General features: G+C 39.1%; 1 protein-coding gene across 1 annotated transcript in view; it reads left to right on the forward strand.

Annotated features, from left to right (window-relative positions):
* TGFBR1 (transforming growth factor beta receptor 1) overlaps positions 1–19140 on the forward strand; it is a 63212-nt gene that overhangs the window by 22457 nt on the left and 21615 nt on the right. Inside the window, exons 2-3 of the mRNA XM_049895556.1 lie at positions 12656–12901; positions 18421–18651. Of these exons, the coding sequence (XP_049751513.1) occupies positions 12656–12901; positions 18421–18651 (477 nt within the window). The remainder of the gene's footprint in view (positions 1–12655; positions 12902–18420; positions 18652–19140) is intronic.

The following is a 19140-nucleotide window of genomic DNA, read 5'->3' on the forward strand; positions in this document are numbered from 1 at the left end:
CTCTTTTTGGCCGCATGATCTTCCATTTTATAGCAGAACCATCATTTTATTTTACCATTCTTTTGATAGATGCATAGCAAAAGATTAGAAACAATCTAATATAAGCAATTAGGAAACTAATAACCTCATATATAAGCCAATTTGCACTTGTGCAGGTATTTCTGTAGGACACATTCCTACTGGCTCAGAGGGTATGTTCATTTGTAATTTTGAAAGTGTCACCTTGCCCTTTATTTATATTGAGGGAGAGATTATTTTGGGCAATGGGATATTTGAAGTGAAATGGGCTTGAGGGAGGCACCTAAGTGAGGATTTTGGACAGCTGAAAGGAGAGCTCCAAGAAATGGGAAGGGGACTTCAGAAAGGAAGGTACTGAAGGATAAAATTTTGTTTGCTCAACAGTTGTGTTGAGGACCCTGGTGGTAGCAACCACTCCACATGCTAATGAAATGCTCCTTGAGTTTTAAGCCAAGAAACATTTACTGGATCTCCTGAGTGCCAGGTACCGATCTAGGGATAAAGAGATACATAAAGCATTAATCCAGTTCCTGGCCTGAAGTTCACAGTTGAATGGAGGAAATAGATAAATAAGCCATTATAAAAAGAGGCACACTGCTGTAATTTTTGTACCTTGAAGATGAGAACCTGAGTTGAGGTAGTCATAAAATGAGAACATGGATGCATCACTTGATGTAACTTGTTAAATAATAGAATCTTACTATTATGAGGATAGTAGAGTTGTAGATCAAGCTTTCATTTAGTGTAGGAGATCCCTACGCCACTCCTGATTGTTGATACTTAAGCCTCTGTTTTAATATCTAATGACAGGGAAGTCATGACCTTTTGAAGTAGCCATTTCCATTGTAGGAAGGAGTTGTAGTTGTTAGGAAAAGATTTTTTTTTTTTTTGAACAATTTGTTGCATCCTAACCATACGATTTGACTTAGTATTGGAGTAGGATAAATTGACTTAATTGGTACAGCTATAAAATATGGGTTGTTGTCTCTGTGAATGAAGCCCTGGTGGCGCAGTGGTTAAGCACTTGCCTGCTAACCGAAAGGTGGGCGGTTGGAACTCACCAGCTGCTCCATGGGAGAAAGATGTGCCAGTCTGCTTCTGTAAAGATTACAGACTTGGAAACCCTATGGGGCAGTTCTACTCTGTACTGTAGGGGCGCTATGAGTTAGAATTGACTTGATGGCAATAAGTTTTCTTGTGTTTCCATGTCTAGGTTACCTTTCATTTTCAACTTTAATTCTCTTGACTCATGTACCTGGCAGATTTATATTCAAGTGATACTTGCTGATTACTTACAATATTGCACATATGTGGGATTTTGTACCCAGTTTTCTCTCACTCACCCCTAACCACCATGGTTACAGTTAAGAGCAGCTATTGACTTAAAAAAAAAAATCTGTTGTTAAATAAATCCCCCAGATCTGCTAAGCAGATCTTTATCCTGTACTTGCGGTATTTATTTTATTTGGAACCTAAATGAAGGCCTTTGTATTAACCACCCCTGTTATATCTCATTTTACCATTTAGGCAGCCTCTTCCTAGTGTGCTTTTCTCAGATATCAGTTAATATCTCAGCTAATTCCATTGTGCCTAGACTGAAATCAGAGGTTATGTGGGAAATCAAGAGATTGGGAATTTAGGAGTGAACTCATATTTTCAAAATGAGGTGTGTGTTAAATTATAAATGATGCCTAAATGTTTTGAAGATACCATAAATGGAATTTATCTGGGAATAAAGTCTAGAAAAATTAGACTTTTATTTGTAAGCTTGAAGTTTGGGGATGATATGTAGACTAGAATAAAATTTACATTGTATGGTGCCCTGTATTTTAACAGGCTCTTTGTTGTTGTTAGGTGCCATTGAGTCATTTCCAACTCAGAGCGACCTGTGTACCACAGAATGAAACACCGCCTGGTCTTGCACCATGCTCACAATCGTTGTTATGCTTGAGCCCATTGACACAGCCACTGTGTCAATCCATCTTTTTGAGGGTCTTCCTCTCTGACTGGAACTCTGTATTATGAAGCATGATGTCCTTTTCCAGGCACTGATCCTTCCGGACAACATGTCCAAAGCATGTAAGACACGATCTCGCCATCCTTGCTTCTAAGGAGCATTCTGGTTGTACTTCTTTCAAGATAGATTTGTTCTTTTGGCAGTCCATGGTATATTCAGTATTCTTTGCCAACACCAGAATTCAAAGGTGGCAGTTCTTCAGTCTTCCTTATTCATTGTTCAGTTTTCGTTTACATATGATGCAATTGAAAATACCATGCCTTGGGTCAGGTGCACCTTAGACTTCAAGTTGACATCTTTACTTTTCACATTTTAAAGAGGTCTTTTGCAACACATTTACCCAGCACAATGGGCCTTTTAATTTCCTGACTGCCGCTTCCATGGGTGTTGATTGTGGATCCAAGTAAAATGAAACCCTTGACAACTTCAGTCTTCTCCCCATTTATCATGATGTTGCTTATTGGTCCATTTGTGAGATTTTTGTTTTCTTTATGTTGAGGTGTAATCCATACTGAAGGCTGTGGTCTTGGATCTTCATCAGTAAGTGCTTCAAGGCCTCTTCACTTTCAGCAAGCAAGGTTGTGTCACCTGCATAACGCACGTTGTTAATGAGTCTTCCTCCAATCCTGATGCCCCGTTCTTCTTCTCAAATTATTTGCTCAGCGTACAGATTAAATAGGTATAGCGAAAGGATGCAACAAGTTAATGTGACTATTACTTAAATTTACGCACCTACCACTAAGGCCAAGGATGAAAAAACTGAAGATTTTTACCAGCTTCTGAAGTCCGAAATTGATCAAACATGCGATTGGGATGCATTGATAATTACTGGTGATTGGAATGAGAAAGTTCAAACAAAGAAGAAGGACTGGTAGTTGGAATATATGGCCTTGGTGATAGAAACGATGCCAGAGATTGCATGATAGAATTTTGCACGACCAATGACTTCATTGCAAATACGTTTTTTTCACCAACATAAACGGTGACTGTACACATGGACGTCACCAGATGGAATACACAGGAATCAAATCAACTGCATCTTGTGGAAAGAAAAGCTCGAATATCATCAGTAAGAACAAGGCCAGGGGCTGACTGCGGAACAGACCATCAGTTGATCGTATGCAAGTTTAGGTTGAAACTGAAGAAAATTTGAACAAGCCCAGGAGAACCAAAGTATGACATTCCATCGCTGCATCCGTTTGTTGAAACATCTCAATTGGTGTTCCCTCAATTCCTGGAGCCTTGTTCTTAGCCAGTGCCTTCAATGCAGCTTGGACTTCTTCCTTCAGTACCATCAGTTCCTGATCATATGCTACCTTTTGAAATGGTTGAACACCCACCAGTTCTTTTTGGTATAATGACTCTGTGTAGTCCTTCCATCTTCTTTTGATGCTTCCTGATTCATTTAATATTTTCCCCATAGACTCCTTCAATGTTACAATTCAAGGCTTGAATTTTTTCTTCAGTTCTTTCAGCTTGAGAAATGCTGAGTGTGTTCTTCCCCTTTTGGTTTTCTATCTCGAGGTCTTTGCACATGTCGTTATAATACTTTACTTTGTCTTCTCGAGCCACCCTTTGACATCTGTTCAGTTCTTGTACTTCATCATTTCTTCCTTTTGCTGTAGCTGCTTGATGTTTAAGAGCAAGTTTCACAGTCCCTTCTGACATCCATTTTGGTCTTTTTTTCTTTCCTGTCTTTTTAATGACCTCTTGCTTTCTTCATGTATGATGTCCCTGATGTTATTCCACAACTCGTCTGGTCTTTGGTTGTTAGTGTTCAACACTTCATATCTATTCTTGAGATGGTCTCTAAATTCAGGCTGGATTCAGAAAAGGATGTGGATCCAGGGATATCATTGCTGATGTCATATAGATCCTGGCTGAAAGCAGAAAATACCAGAAAGTTGTTTACCTGTGTTTTATTGACTATGCAAAGGCATTCGACTGTGTGGATCATAACAAATTATAGATAACATTGTGAAGAATGGGAATTCCAGAACACTTAATTGTGCTCCTGAGGAACTTGTACGTTGTGTGCTTTGACAAACTCATTTTGACATTATTGCTGCAGAGTAACCCCAAGGGGGTGGGTTGAGAAGAACCACTGAGTGCTTTGGGGAACAAAACCGAGGGCAGTAGACTGGAGGGTGTTTTGGTGGTCAGGACTCTACTCTTGTCAAAGAAATACTAAGCATAAAAAGGAAGATAAACTTTGTGGTATGCTTTATACTCCAGAGGTGAAAAAGGGCGAAGAGGCCAGTGGGGCATGGCATTGGGAATGGAGATGTCTTAGGCAGGGTTCTCTAGAGAAGCACAACCAGTAAACCATATAAATATATATAGAGAAAGATTTATATCAAAGAAACGGTTCACACGACTATAGAGGCTGGAACATCCCAAGTCCGTGGATTGGGATAGAGACTTCTCCCGATTCACGTAGCCGCAGGGGCTGGTGAACCCAGGATCAGCAGGTCGGAAAGCAGGGCTTTCACTCACAGGCTGTGAAGATCATCGAATCCCAATATCAGCAGATAAGCTGACCGCTCAGGTCCCAGGAACCGGAGGTCAGATGAACAGGAGGCAGCTGCAGGATCCAGAGCGAGCACAAAGTCAGATGTCTGCTTATATTCAGATGGAGGCCACACCCTGAAGGAAACTCCCTTTTAGCTGTTTGGTTATTTACAGCAGATCCCAGCCTGGGAGTGATCACATATAAATGCTGAGAATCATGGCCCAGCCAAGTTGACACACAATCTTAACCATCACAGGAGAGAAGAGAGGAAGGTTGATTACTCAGAGGAACTGGAGTGGACAAATAGGTTGGATGGTAAGAGATTGGCATTCGTACCTGGAATAACTTCTAAGTTTTTGCCTTCACCTTTGCCAACATTGGTGTAATCTGCTTTTAATTGTAGCCAAGTTGACTGAATAAAGGGCATTGTGCATGTTAGGTCCTCCACTTGCCTTTTGTGCATATTCGTAGTACTTGGAAATATTCTCACTGTGTAGTAAAGTATAATTGTGCTGTAGCAAGCAGGGAAGGAGAAAGAAAAGAATCATTACCAGAAAAGTCAAGAGTGGTGAAAAGATTGTTTAGTCTTTGGTGAGACAAATTGTACCCTCCTTTTCATCCCTCTTTCTGTCTCAGCAAGGAGGAAACTAGGAGTCTTTCCAGGGGCCTTTTCATCACAGGTATTAGTAAGTGTAATACAAGTATCAGGAAAGGAAGTCTGTGTTAGAAGAATAATGCTGTAGTGTATATGGTTTTGAATATGTTGACTTTGCACTAATAGGTATATGCAGTGTTTCCTGGAGGGAGTTAGAAATACAAGTTTGGAATATAGGTAAAAGGCTAGGACTAGTTTGGAGATAAAGATCTGAGATGTAGCAAAGGGCTGAGTGCTGAAATGTTATTCTAGGGAAGTGTAGCTAGTGTCCTGTAAACTAATAAAGGTGTGTCATTGTGTCTCCTATCTTAAAAAATTTATAAAAGAACACTGAATTCAACCAGAAGGACAGTACTGTGAACTTCGGAGGTGTTCCAGTAGAGTTCGGGATTGGAGGAAGATGGGAGATGGAAGGAGAGAGAGGCTAAATAATAAGGGTCGAAAAAGGAAAGGCAGTATTCAAATATATGTTAAGTTTTGTAAACACTCAACTCTGGGCCTGGGAAGATAAGATTTTTGGGACCAATTTTGATAACTTCAGCAGAGTCATAGAAATGTACAAATAATCTTTTCCATATACTATTTGCAAGCTGTCCACCTCCCCATTTTCTAGCCAGAAAAATGGGCTTGTAAGTGAACCCCTGGTAGCCCTGGCTTTAGGCAGAAGTAATAAGAGCTTCCATGTGTGACCTCCAAACACACTGAAATGAGGCAATGATGGAAATGTCCTTTATAGTTGTGGCCAAGAGCTAGGATTTCAATTTGGGATTTATCACTCTAATACCATAAGATACTGAATATGATTAGATAAGCGATGATACAATGACCTTAGCCTCATTTTGTCCTGCTGACTTTTTTTTTTAATGTTGTCACTTCCTTTGACAACTAGATGTTTGGGTTTTGACAGTCCTTCATTTCACACCAACATCTTCAAACATTGAAAGTACTGTAATTTATTGTGTAAGATTTGGAAATTTCTTCTGCTAGTAATTGCATTTCTTGGTGTGAGACTTACAGTTTTCTTTGAACCAAGTAGCTTTTCATTTCAGTGCTGAATCATAGTGAAATCTTTGTGAATTCATTTTTTAGTTGACGTAAAATATAAGAAACATTTGTCATTGCAACCATCACCAATATCTGTTTCCAAATTTTTTCACCCCATTTAAAAGAAAATCAGTGCCCCAAAAGCAGTAATTTCCCCTTTCCATCTCCCACTAGCCCCTGGTAACCAGTAGTAAGTTTTGGTCTCTATACATTTGCCTAACAGAGATTTTTTTTTTTAAGTGGAGTCATACAGCATATGTCCATTTGTGTCTGACTTATTTCACTCAACATAGTGTTTTCAGGATTCATCCATGTTGTAGCATGTATCAAAACTTCATTCCTCATTATGACTAAGTAATATTCTGTTGTATTTACATACTACATTTTGTTGATTCATTTGAGTTGTTTCTGCCTTTTGGCTATTATGAATAGTGCTGCAGTAAACAAGGGTGTATAAGTATCTGTTTGTATCCCTGCTTTCAAGTCCTTTGGGTATATATCTAGAAATGGAATTGCTGGCTCATATTTTTATGGTAATTCCTAGTTTAACTTTTTGACAACTGCCACAAGAGCTGCACCATTTTATAATCCAACCAGTAATGGAGGAAGGTTCCAATTTCTCCACATCCTTGCGGAAACTTGGTTTCCATTTTTCTGATAATAGCCATTCTGATTTTTATCAGATTGTGGTTTTGAGTTGCATTTGCCATTCCTGTGTGGTGCAAATGGTTAAAGATAACTGAAAAGGTTAGAAATTCTGAAAGGTTGAAGTTTCAGTGCCTCAGAAGAAAGACCTCGAGATGTACTTCTGAAAACTCAGCCCCTGAAAACTATGGAACATAGTTCTACTCTGACACATGGGGTTGTCATGAGTTGGCATTGACTGGATGGCAACTGGTGTTTTGGCTAATAACTAATGACCTTGAGTGTCTTTTCATGTGCTTATTGACCATTTATATATATGTTCTTTGGTGAAGTGTCTATTCAAATCCTTTGCCCATTTTTTGATTGGGTTGTCTTTTTGTTGTCCCATGGGTATTTTTGAATCGCTGTTTTAGTTTTTCCCTGAACGATTTTACTGTATCATATATATAAAATTACAATTGTGTATTCAGTCACGAAAAAAAAAAATTTTTTTATTATTATTCAGTCAAGACTCTGATTTAGGTGGTGAGAAAGAATTTTAAAAATCCCCTCAAGAAAGAAATCCTTACCTTGTTAAGCTTTTGTGTTTTATGATGTTTATGTTTGTCTTGTGACCTGCTCTTCTCACTGAAAAAGTGGTTAGGAGAAGCTCTTTAGCACTGACTTTTTCAAGTTTTCCATAACATAATAGCCTCTTTGAAAGTTAAAAAAAAGTACGTAATGTGTATTTCATAATGTTACTTAAATCGTATAAGCATGAGTCTAGATATAAAACCCTATGTTTTTGGCAGACTACTACTATAACCCAAATCTGCAAATTAAATAGAAAGAGAATTACAAAAGCCAGTAAAATTCAAATTAATACAATTATTCAGTGTGACACATGATGTTTAGGTTTCACAGAAGGAAAAAAATAGCCTTTGGTCTGATTCCATATTAAATATGTTTCTGTACTTTTAACTTCAGTGATAGTAAAAGCTGTGAGGGCCACTTCTCATCAGTAACATGGTGCGAGATGGTATTAATGACTTTAAGGCCTTGTTGATAAGTTCACAATAATCAGGCCTCATACCTAACTAAACACTTGCCAGCAAGCATTCCTCATATACCAATTTTAATGAGATGTCAGCTGTCTTGTTCACTCCGGGATGAGGTTAACGTAATGACAGTATCAAAATCTTCGTTAAATGGTTCTCTAAACCAATTATTGCTGAAAGTGAGAATGGAAAAAGGCATTGATTGTTTACAACCACATTTACTGCTACTGAACTTTCACAGATTGTACAACAAAGATCTCCCATTGCCGATGAGCTGATTTTGACTCATACAAACCCTATAGGACAGAGTAGAACTGTCTCTTAGGGTTTCCAAGGATCGGCTGGTGAATTCGAACTGCTGACCTTTTGGCTAGCAGCTGAAAGCTTAACCACTGTGCCTCCAGGGCTCCACAATGAAGATAGGATCCATATAATGCTTGTAGTGCAAGTATGGTTTTGGCTTTTAGGCTATTACTGGTTTTAGAATATGCTATGTCTGTATTGTCATAGGAGCCCCTGGATGATGCAGATGGTTAATGTACTTGGCTGCTAACTGAAAGGTTGGAGATTTGAATCCACCCAGAGGCACCTCAGAAGAAAGGCTTGGCAATCTACTTCTAAAAAATGAGCCACTGAAATCTTAAGGAGCACAGTTCTACTCTGACAGTCATGATTCTGTGAGTCAGAATTGACCTGAAAGCACCAGGTTTACATTGCCATATGCTCTGATGGTTCAACTTCCCTGTTTTTGTTTTTTTTTTTCACCCGTTCAGTTACTTACTATGAAACCTTTGCTTGTACATTCGGCTTAAAGGAGATCATAACACAACTGAAGGAGCATCAGTAAAAGCCAAGTGACAGTACTTACATAGATGGTGGTTACTTATGGTCCAGAATGTTTATCATTGTTTTTAGATTATCTTCTAAGTGAAAATATTTTTAAAATTCTTGTAAACAACTCTTAGAATCCCCTTCCTCTCCCTTTATGTTTGTGACCTCCTGTTTGGGAAACGTCGCTTTAGCAAATATTTTTCTCATCACTACGTAGAGGTCCAGGATTCAAAAATGGGAAGAACAACGCAAAACAAAACTTGGCCCTTCATAATCTGAGAGACACTTTAACAGTAAACTTCAAATAGATTGATTTGTGCTTATGCTAAATGTATGAACAGAGGGCCATGCACACATGTCGAAGGGTACTGCCAGTTGTCTTAGGGTAGAGGAAAGGTTTGGAGAGGATTGTGTTTGAATTAGGTCTTCTTAAAGGATGTGAGACAGACAACAGAGGGTGGGTTTAAATGAAGGCAGACCAAGCAGAGAGATGGTATGAAGGACATGATTATGAGAATGGTGAGAAGCTTGTAGCACTACAGTAGCATTTGTAATGTGAGAAGTAAATTGGAACCCAATATTAAAGTCCTAAGTGTTAGGGCTAGTATTTAGCCTTTATTGCATATACTCTAGGGGAGCTGTGAAGGCCTTAGAACTAGGAGAGTATATTCATACAGCATTTTTTATATGTAACAGTTACTACATAGTATTGTAATGCTCTCCTTCACTTGTCATCAGAGTTCATCAAGGACCATGATCATGTGTCATTGATCTTTGAATCCTCAGCTTTTGGTAGAGTAACTGATAAAGGCTTAGAAAACATTTGCTGAATGACTGAGTAATCAAGTACAGAGGAATCAGGAGAGAATGAAGACAATCACCCATTGGTGGTTTTACTCTTGTGTGGTCACAGACCCCATTGTAGTTTTGTGGAAAGCTACAGACCTTCTCCCTGAAAGTGCATATACGTAAAACATTTGTTCTACAGTTCCATGGAATTCATGTACTCCCGAAGCCACTTTTATGGATTCCTGGTTCAGAATTTCTTCTTAGGAAATTCTATGCAGGGAATGCATAATCATCACAAGACCTCACTTTGAACAACTGTCTTTTTAATTGGGTCTTTAAATGTTAGATTATGATCGAGTCTCTTTCTTGTACTTTCCTTGAGTTTTCGTCATGCTTGGGAAGGGTCAAGTCAAGTAGTTGAACTATATATGAAGAGAAAAAAATTTTATAGTGATCCGTGGTAAAACTTTGCTGGTCTATAAAGATAATAGACAGGTGTGCTAACCCTTTATTGGTCTGTAAAGATAATAGACAAGCCTGCTAATTAAACCAGCAACCAAGAAGCAGCTATAGTTGGCCCTTGGTATACACAGGGGATCGGTTCCAGGATACCCGACGGATACCACTGCTCAAGTCCGTAATATAAAATGGCGTGGTATTTGCATATAACCTATGTGGTATACTTTAAATCATCTCTATAATACTTAATACAATGTAAATGCTATATAAGTAGTTGTTAATGCTTACACTTAACAATGCTTTCTCAGTCTTTGCAAGCACTTTATCACAAACCATTTTGCTGACCCATTTTGCCGTTGTAGGGCCAGCGCTAATAGTTCCACAAATTTCAGCTTCTTTTTGCTTCATTGTGAATGCTGGATTCCTTCTTACCGACCGTACGACCCACTTAGGCAGGTCACATGCCGCTTTTCAAAAGATCTAAGATTTTTATTTTCTCCTTGAGACATAGTACTTTATGTTCCTTCTCAGCCTTTGAGAGATTGCTTTGACCACTTAATTGCTTTTTAGGAGCCATTTTTTCACAGAAACAAAGGGTGCACACAGTACAAGTAGTGAATGAGCAGGGCAAACAATGCTCAAACAACAATCGCTGGAGAGAGACTGAGGATCTGTGAAATGGCAGGAGGCTACAGCAGGGTATGCCTGCACATCACTTCATTCTCATGTTTGGGCCACGGCAAATTCAAACTTTGCTTTTTGGAACTTTTTTTTCCCAAATATTTTTAATCCGTGGTTGGTTGAATCCACGGAATGTGGAACCCACGGATACGGAGTGCGGCCGACTGTACTCAAGGAGAATTTGGGATTTCTGAGTTTGAATTTATTAAGTGAGCCACAGTCCACCCACAGGTTTGATGATTTGCTAGAAGGATGCACAGGACTCAGAAAAGCTGTTTTGCTCATGGTTTACAGTTAAATACAGTGAAGGGTACAGATTTAAAATCAAAGGGAAGAGGTATATAAGGTAAAGTCCAGGAAAAACCAGATGCAGGCTTCCAGGTATCCCCTACCAGTGAAGTTGCATGGACCTGCTTAATAATTCTCACAGCAACAATGTATGACAACATGTGCAGAGTGTTGCCAACCAGGGAAGCTCATCTGGACATTGGTGTCCAAGGTTTTTATTGGGGGTCAGTCATGTAGGCATGTAGTACCTGTACAAATGACCTCAGCTACTTAGACTTTAGTCCCCCCAAGAGCAAAAACAATTACCATCAATCACACTGTAACCATAATCTGTCTGAACAAACTGGTATCAAGTGACCCAAGGTTTCAGGCATACAAAACCCTCTTATCTGGAAGATATTTCAAGGACTCAAAGCTCACCAAGGGTGAAGGTGGGCCTTTCTTGGGAACATGCAGGGTTTAAGCAGCCCAGGCCTGCTGAATTAGGCCTTTCCTTCACAACAAGTAGCTGTTCAGAGAGTTAGCTTTCTTCTGGCCTCTGCCTAGCTGCTCTTTTTCTAGATACGGTGGACCATGCTGGTCTCATCATAGAAGTTTTTGAATGCTGCTATATACCAGACATAGTGCTAGGTGGATTTACGTGGATGATTGGTACAGATCTCTTGCGTCAAGGAGTTTATGATTTCATAGGGAGAGAAAAACAGAAACCACACTGCTTGTGATGTTGGTAAACAGTGTGTGCTTTGCAAATGGTTTAACATGCTCGTCTGCAGACTGAAAGGTTGGAGATTCATTTTCACAGTAGGAAAAAAATAGCCTTAGATCTGATTGCACATTAAATCTGTTTCTGTATTTTAACTTCAGTAATACTAAAGGCTACCAATACCTGTCCTTAACTATAAACAACTGACCTCATCAGCACCTGGTTGAGGGTGTGCATGTCTGTGTGTATGTGTATGGGAAAGTGTTGGTGATAATTAGGGCAAGATTTACCAAAGAGGAAGGGGGATTGGTTCACTATAAGTAAATTTCCATTACTATACCAAAAACCAAAACCACTGTTGTCGAGTCGATTCCAACTCATAGGCACCCTATAGGACAGAGTAGAACTGCCCCATAGAGTTTCCAAGGAACGCCTGGCGGATTTGAACTGTTGACCCCTTGGTTAGCAGCCATAGCACGTAACCACTACGCCACCAGGGTTTCCTCATTGCTATAAATCCATCCAAATGACATTTCCTAAGTACAGTGAGTTTGCAGTAGTGTTTTCACACTGTTATTCTTCGAAGGGGGAGTGTGGGAATACATAGTTTGGGCTGATAAGAACAAGTACGACCATTAAAAATTTAAATGCACTTCGTCTAAAATGGGAGGGCAAATCCTTTCCTTGCCTTGGTGATTACGCATGTAACAGACACAAAATTTTTTATATTTGGAAACAAAAAAATTTTAGAAAAAAGTCTGGCACCAAACTTTGTCATATTTCTTTGGGCTCCTATGTGCAGTTTTCAACAGAATTTAGAATTTCTAAGATGAATGAAGAGTTTTGTGCTTGGAGCAGTGCATAGAGATTGTGATTCTAATAGAATTAAGAATGTATTATTGTAATGAATATTGGATAATTTCGAACTCTTAACCTTGAAATCTTTTTCTAACAGAATCTTGTTCTCATCTTCTAGCATTACAGTGTTTCTGCCACCTCTGTACGAAAGACAATTTTACATGTGTGACAGATGGCCTCTGCTTTGTCTCTGTCACAGAGACCACAGACAAAGTTATACACAACAGCATGTGTATAGCGGAAAACGACTTAATTCCTCGAGACAGGCCATTTGTATGTGCGCCCTCTTCAAAAACTGGGTCTGCTACTACAACATATTGCTGCAAGCAGGATCATTGCAATAAAATAGAACTCCCAACTCCTGGTAAGTGGTAAGAGTTTTTTCGTGATACTATAGAAAAACTCTGAGACTTGGACTATAATTTCAGGACTAGAAGAGATCTTAAAAATCATCTAGCCCATTCTGTTCGGTTTAGAGGCAAGAAGCGGCTTGTCCATAGTTGCAGAGTTATGAGAGTGACAAGATACTGACTCTTGGGTGTGTATTGTTTGAGAGGGTGGTTCCAGAATAGACTTTCTCTGAGGTCTGCTGTACCTAAAAAAGTCACCCTCTTAAAAGAGAATTATGACAAAGCCCAACAGCAGTATGTCCTCAGAGTGCCCTCACTTTGTCCTCAAAGTAAATTTTCTTCTTCATGGACCTTTTGAAACAATCAACAGCTTTTCATTGGTGGAGATTAAGAACAACACTAAATAGTTCAAATGACTTCATTTTGTAAATTCACCTTGCCTTATGACCTGTATGTGTAAATTACTGTACATGATTTTTAGATTTTTGGTCCTTTACACGTAGTTTAGGAGCCCCAGTGGTGTAGTCAAGAGCTCGGCTGCTAACTGAAAGGTTGGCAGTTCGAACCCACCAGCCCCATCACTGGAGAAAGTTGTGGTAGTCTGCTTCCATGAAGATTACAGTCTTGGAAACCCCATGAGGCAGATCTACCCTGTTCTATAGGGTTGCTTTGAGTCAGAATTGACTCTACAGCCATGGCTTTTAACAGGTATCCATAGTTTACTTTAAAATGTCCCGGCAGAACCAGGAATTTGAAGACTTCAAAAACTCAGGATTAGATTAATTTTAAGGTTCTGATTTAAGATGTCATTCTGAGCCTATGTGTTGAACTCTTCTACCATTTCCCACAACCCCCCCCCCCCACCCAGTTCTTAATGTAATAATCAAGGGAATATAAAATGGGGAATACTTATATTAATCCTAGGAGAATAAGTGGAAGAATGCTAGCCACATGCCAGTGCTTTTGAGGAACTTCTGTAGTCTGTACTATAGAAGACACCATGTGAGAAGTGAAAAGACCTCTTGCAAAATCCTAACAATACCTTAAGCTGAGAGGCTATGGGAGAGGTTAGACCATAGGGATAAACTCTTGGTTTTCCTTTAGAAAGCACCTGGTTTCACTCCTCAGAGGGGCAGATCACAGTGTTCACTTTCCACACAGAGTTGGGCCAGGTATCATGCTAATTAAAAGAGGAAACACTGTTGTAGTTCAGAGGAAGATGGCCAGTCTTGCCACTTACAGAAGGGAGGTAGTCCTCACCCAGTTCAAGTGATAACAATGTAGTAAAGCTAAATCTTCAGCATGATGAGTAAGCTCCTTGTGGCCAGGCTCTCTCAGGCCATAATTTCTTCCTTACTTTTATGTAGGCATCTACAATTCTTATATGGCCAAGAAAGTGATAATTCCAGAATTTCCCATTTCCATCTTTTGGATTTGAAAGATCTGAATGGAAATTCACAAAGCCTTTTGAAGAACACCTCATTTCTCGTGCTAAACAAACACCTCATTCTCAGCTCCAAGATAAGCGAACAGCAAAAGAAGAAAAAAAAACCAAATGAAAAGATTCAGTGGTTCAGAAAAAGTGGATCAACTGGATAAATCTGAGTAGATGCCATCTCATGAAATACACTTTTACTATACGACAGGGAAAAGCTTTCAGATGGTCCAAGGCCTGTTTTCAGTAGTTCGCTGTGAAATGAGAACATCCCACAGTTGTTAAAGATCGCTTTCAGATGAAAAATCCAACTGATGAATATTCTAAAAAAATGTAATATTGATAGTGAAGAGCAGACTAGACACTAATTTCACAGTCAGACTTGAGACAAGCTTGAGGAATTGCTTGGCAATTCAGAGAAAAAGACAGCAAATTGAGAGAGATAAAGGACAGAGCAAGGTGATTCAATATGCTCATTATGAGAATTCGAGAAAATTCGTAAGAGCTGACAGAAGAGAGAAGAAAGGCAAAATTAACAAACAAGACAACATAATATATATTCTGAAGAAATTCATCCATTTCAAGAATACAGGAAAAAAGTCTTTTACATATTTAAGCCCAAGAAAATAGTAGTTATCTATAGAAACTAAAAAGAAGTTCAGATTTTCTGCCTTGTTAAATGCCAGAAGACATGAAACATCTATTGTCACCCAAAATTCTTCGAGTAAGCCATGCTATTTTTCGTATATAAAGTCAGTGGACATATTTTTAGACATTAACTATTCAGTATACATGGACCTATGTACTCTTTCTGAAAGAAAGTACTAGAAATAGAATTTTATATAATAAGAAATCAATCCAGATAAAGAGCTTAAGAGTGGGAAGGATATGACATGAAAGAAATGGTGGTGAGCAGTGAACTAGCAAGGCTCAGGATGAATGCCAAAATAATTATAATTAATGTGTTTCTGAAACAATGCAAAATTTTAATTATTTAAAGAGATTATTTAGGTCTGTTCTGGTTAAATAAAAGAGACTTACATAAGTGGAAAAACATACCATGTTCATGGATAGGAAGACTTAACATTGTGAAAATGTCAGTCTACCCAAAGCGATCTACACATACAATACAATCCTGATCCAAACTCCAACATTTTTCAGTGAGACGGAGAAACAAATCACCAACTTCATATGGAAATGGAAGAGGCCCCCAGATAAGTAAAGCATTACTGAAGAAGAACAAAGTGGGAGGCCTCACACTACCTGATTTTAGAACTTATTTTACCACCACAGTAGTCAAAACAGCCTGGTACTGGTATGACAACAGATGTAGACCTATAGGACCAATGGAACAGAATTGAGAATCCACACGTAAATTCATCTGCCTCTGAGCAGCTGGTATTTGACAAAGACCCAAAGTCCATTAAATGAGGAAAAGATAGTCTCTTTAACAAATGGTGCTGCCATAACTGGACATCCATCTGCAAAAAAAAAAAACAAAACAAGACCCATACCTCACACCATGTACAAGAACTAACTCAGAATGGATTGAAGAGCTAAATATAAAATCTAAAACAATAAAGATCATGGAAGAAAAAATAGGGACAATGCTAGGAGCCCTAATACATGGCATAAACCAAAAACAAAACATAACTAACAATGTGCAAACACCAGAAGAGAAACTTGATAACTGGGAACTCCTAAAAATCAAACACTTACGCTTATCCAAAGACTTCACCAAAAGAGTAAAAAGACAGCCTACAGACCAGGAAAAAATTTTTGGCTACAACATATTCAATAAGGGTCTAATCTCTGAAATCTACAAGATACTGCAAAACCACAACAACAGAAAGACCAATAACTCAATTAAAAAATGGGCAAAGGATATGAATAGGCACTTGACCAAAGAAGACGTTCAGGCGGCTAACAGATACATGAGGAAATGCTCACGAACATTAGCCATTAGAGAAATGCAAATCAAAACTATAATGAGACGCCATCTCACTGCAACAAAGCTACCATTAATCCAAAAAACACAAAATACTAAATGTTGGAGAGGTTGTAGAGAGACTATAACACTTATGCACTGCTGATGGGAATGTAAAATGGTACATACAACCACTTTGGAAATTGATTTGGCACTTCCTTAAAAAACTAGAAATAGAAGTACCGTAAACCCAAACCCATATGGAATATGTCCTGCAGAAATAAGAGCCGTCACATGGAATAGATATATGCCCACCCATGTTCATTGCAGCACTGTTCACAATAGCAAAAAGGTGGAAATAACCTAGGTGCCCATCAACAGACGAATAAACAAATTATGGTACATACACACAATGAAATACTACACGATGGTAAAGAACAATGATGAATCTGGAAGGCATTATGCTGAGTGAAATTAGCCAGTTGTAAAACGACAAGTATTGTATGAGACCATTATTATAAGAACTCAAGAAAAGGCTTAAATACAGAAGAAAGCATTCTTTGATGATTACAAGGGTGGGGAGGGAGGGAGAGGGGTATTCACTAGATAGTAGACAAAAATTATCTTAGGTGAAGGAAAGAACAACACACAATACAGGGGAAGTCAGCTCAATTGGACTAAACCAAAAGCTAAGAAGTTTCCCAAATATAACCCAAACAGTTTGAGGGACAGAGCAGCAGGGGCAGGGGTCTGAAGACCATGGTTTAGGGGGACATCTAGTTCAGCTGGCTAACAAAGTTTATTAAGAAAATGTTGTGCATCCCACTTCGGTGAGCAGTGTCTGGGGTCTTAAAAGCTTGTGAGCGGCCATCTAAGATGCATCAATCGGTCCCAGCCCATTTGGAGCAAAGGAAAATGAAGAACAGCAAAGACACAAAGAAAGGGCCACATAAACCAGAGACTCTCATCGACCTGAGACCAGAAGAAATAGATGGTGCCCGACTGCCACCACAGGGAACACAGTAGAGAGTCCCTGACATAGCAGAACTCAAATTCTAGTAAAAAGACCAGACTTAATGGTCTGACTGAGACTGGAGGAACCTCCAGAGCCATGGCCCCTGGACACTCTGTTAACCCAGAACTAAAACCATTCCCGAAATCCACTCTTCAGATAAAGATTAAACTGGACTATAAAACATAAAATAATACTTGTGAAAAGTGTGCTTCATAGTTCAAGCAGATACATGAGACCAAATGGGTGGCATCTGTCCTGGTGGCAGGATGAGAAGGCAGGAAGGGACAGGAGCTGGTTGGAGGGACACGGGAAACTCAGGGTGGGAAGGGGGAGTGTACAATACATTATAGGGATTGCAACTAGTGTCACATAACAATATGTATATAAATTTTTGTGTAAGAAACTAACTTGAGCTGTAAACTTTTACCTAAAGCTCAAGTTAAAAAAAAAAAAAGCAAGAGAATGAAGTATAGTTTGAGCAGAAAACTGGACAACAAAGTGGGGTGGCAGAAGATGCCCCCCGGAATTCAACCATAAAGAAAAGAAAGGGGAAAAAAAAGATTTATAAGAAAATAGAAGAAAAAGTTGGTTAAATAGACTAGAAATACGTACATGCAAACACTAATAAAAAAAAAAAGATTAAAAAAAAAGTGGTAGAGATATATACTGTGTTTTTGGATGGTGAGGCTGTAGGTAGTTTTTGTTTTTACTTTTTGCTCACTTCTGAGTGTGTGTGTGTGTGTGTGTGTGTATGTCTACATATTTCCTGTTTGGAGCATGTACTAACCTTGGGATAGCAGGACAAGCCAAAAGTTCTGTTATTAAAAAAGAAGGCTTTTAAGGGGTTTTTAATGGGAGTTTCTATTATTGCTTACTTTATTAGTGACCCGAGGGTGATAAGTAGGGAGGTCCTAGAATGACTGCAGCAGCTGGATTTAGATGATGGCTGAAGAATACAGAAAGAGTAAACAGGTAGTGTCAGAGTTGGTGAGAAGAAAAAGAAGGCCAATGAGAGAAGACTGAATGAATCTGGCTTCGAGCTCTGTGAGCTTCTGTATGACTAAGTGGTGGCAGTCAATACTGCAGGAAATGTGGAGGATCAAGAAAATGTAGATGCCACCTGTTTATGCTTATTTTACTTTTGCCCCGTTTTCAGTAAAGCCGACATCCGGCCTTGGTCCTGTTGAACTGGCAGCTGTCATCGCTGGACCAGTGTGCTTCGTCTGCATCTCGCTCATGTTGATGGTCTATATCTGCCATAACCGCACTGTCATTCACCATCGAGTGCCCAACGAAGAGGATCCTTCATTAGATCGCCCTTTTATTTCAGAGGGTACCACATTGAAAGATTTAATTTATGATATGACAACATCAGGTTCTGGATCAGGTAATGTAATGTTTTTCCTTTTTTCTAAGAAAAAAATTAACTGGTTTTTGCCTCATTGGAGCCCCAGGGGGTGTAAATGGCAGTGCCGGGCTATTAACTGAAAGGTTGGTGGTTCAAACGCACCCAGAGACACCTCAGAAGAAAGGCCTGGCGATTTGCTTGCGAAAGATCACAGCCATGAAAACCCTATGGGGTGCGGTTCTACTCTGTAGCACATGGGGTCACCATGAGTCAGAATCGACTCAACGGCACTGGTTTGGTTTTTTTTTGCGGGGCAGGGGAGTGGTTATTTCTTTTATTAGTTGGCATGGTTTGTTAAAACTTGGAGTAGTGTGACCTGTATTCCAGGTATGAGCCTAATAAAGGCCTTTAAGCTTGGTCTGTATCTAAATGTGGCTAGTTTAGTGTAGATGGATTGGAACTTACTTTTATTGTTGAAACAAGTCAGTAAGTCAGCTTCATGTTTGTATAAATTTCAAAAGCGTTCTC

This window comes from Elephas maximus, chromosome 9, assembly GCF_024166365.1.
Source record: "Elephas maximus indicus isolate mEleMax1 chromosome 9, mEleMax1 primary haplotype, whole genome shotgun sequence".
Classification (NCBI taxonomy): Eukaryota; Metazoa; Chordata; class Mammalia; order Proboscidea; family Elephantidae; genus Elephas; species Elephas maximus.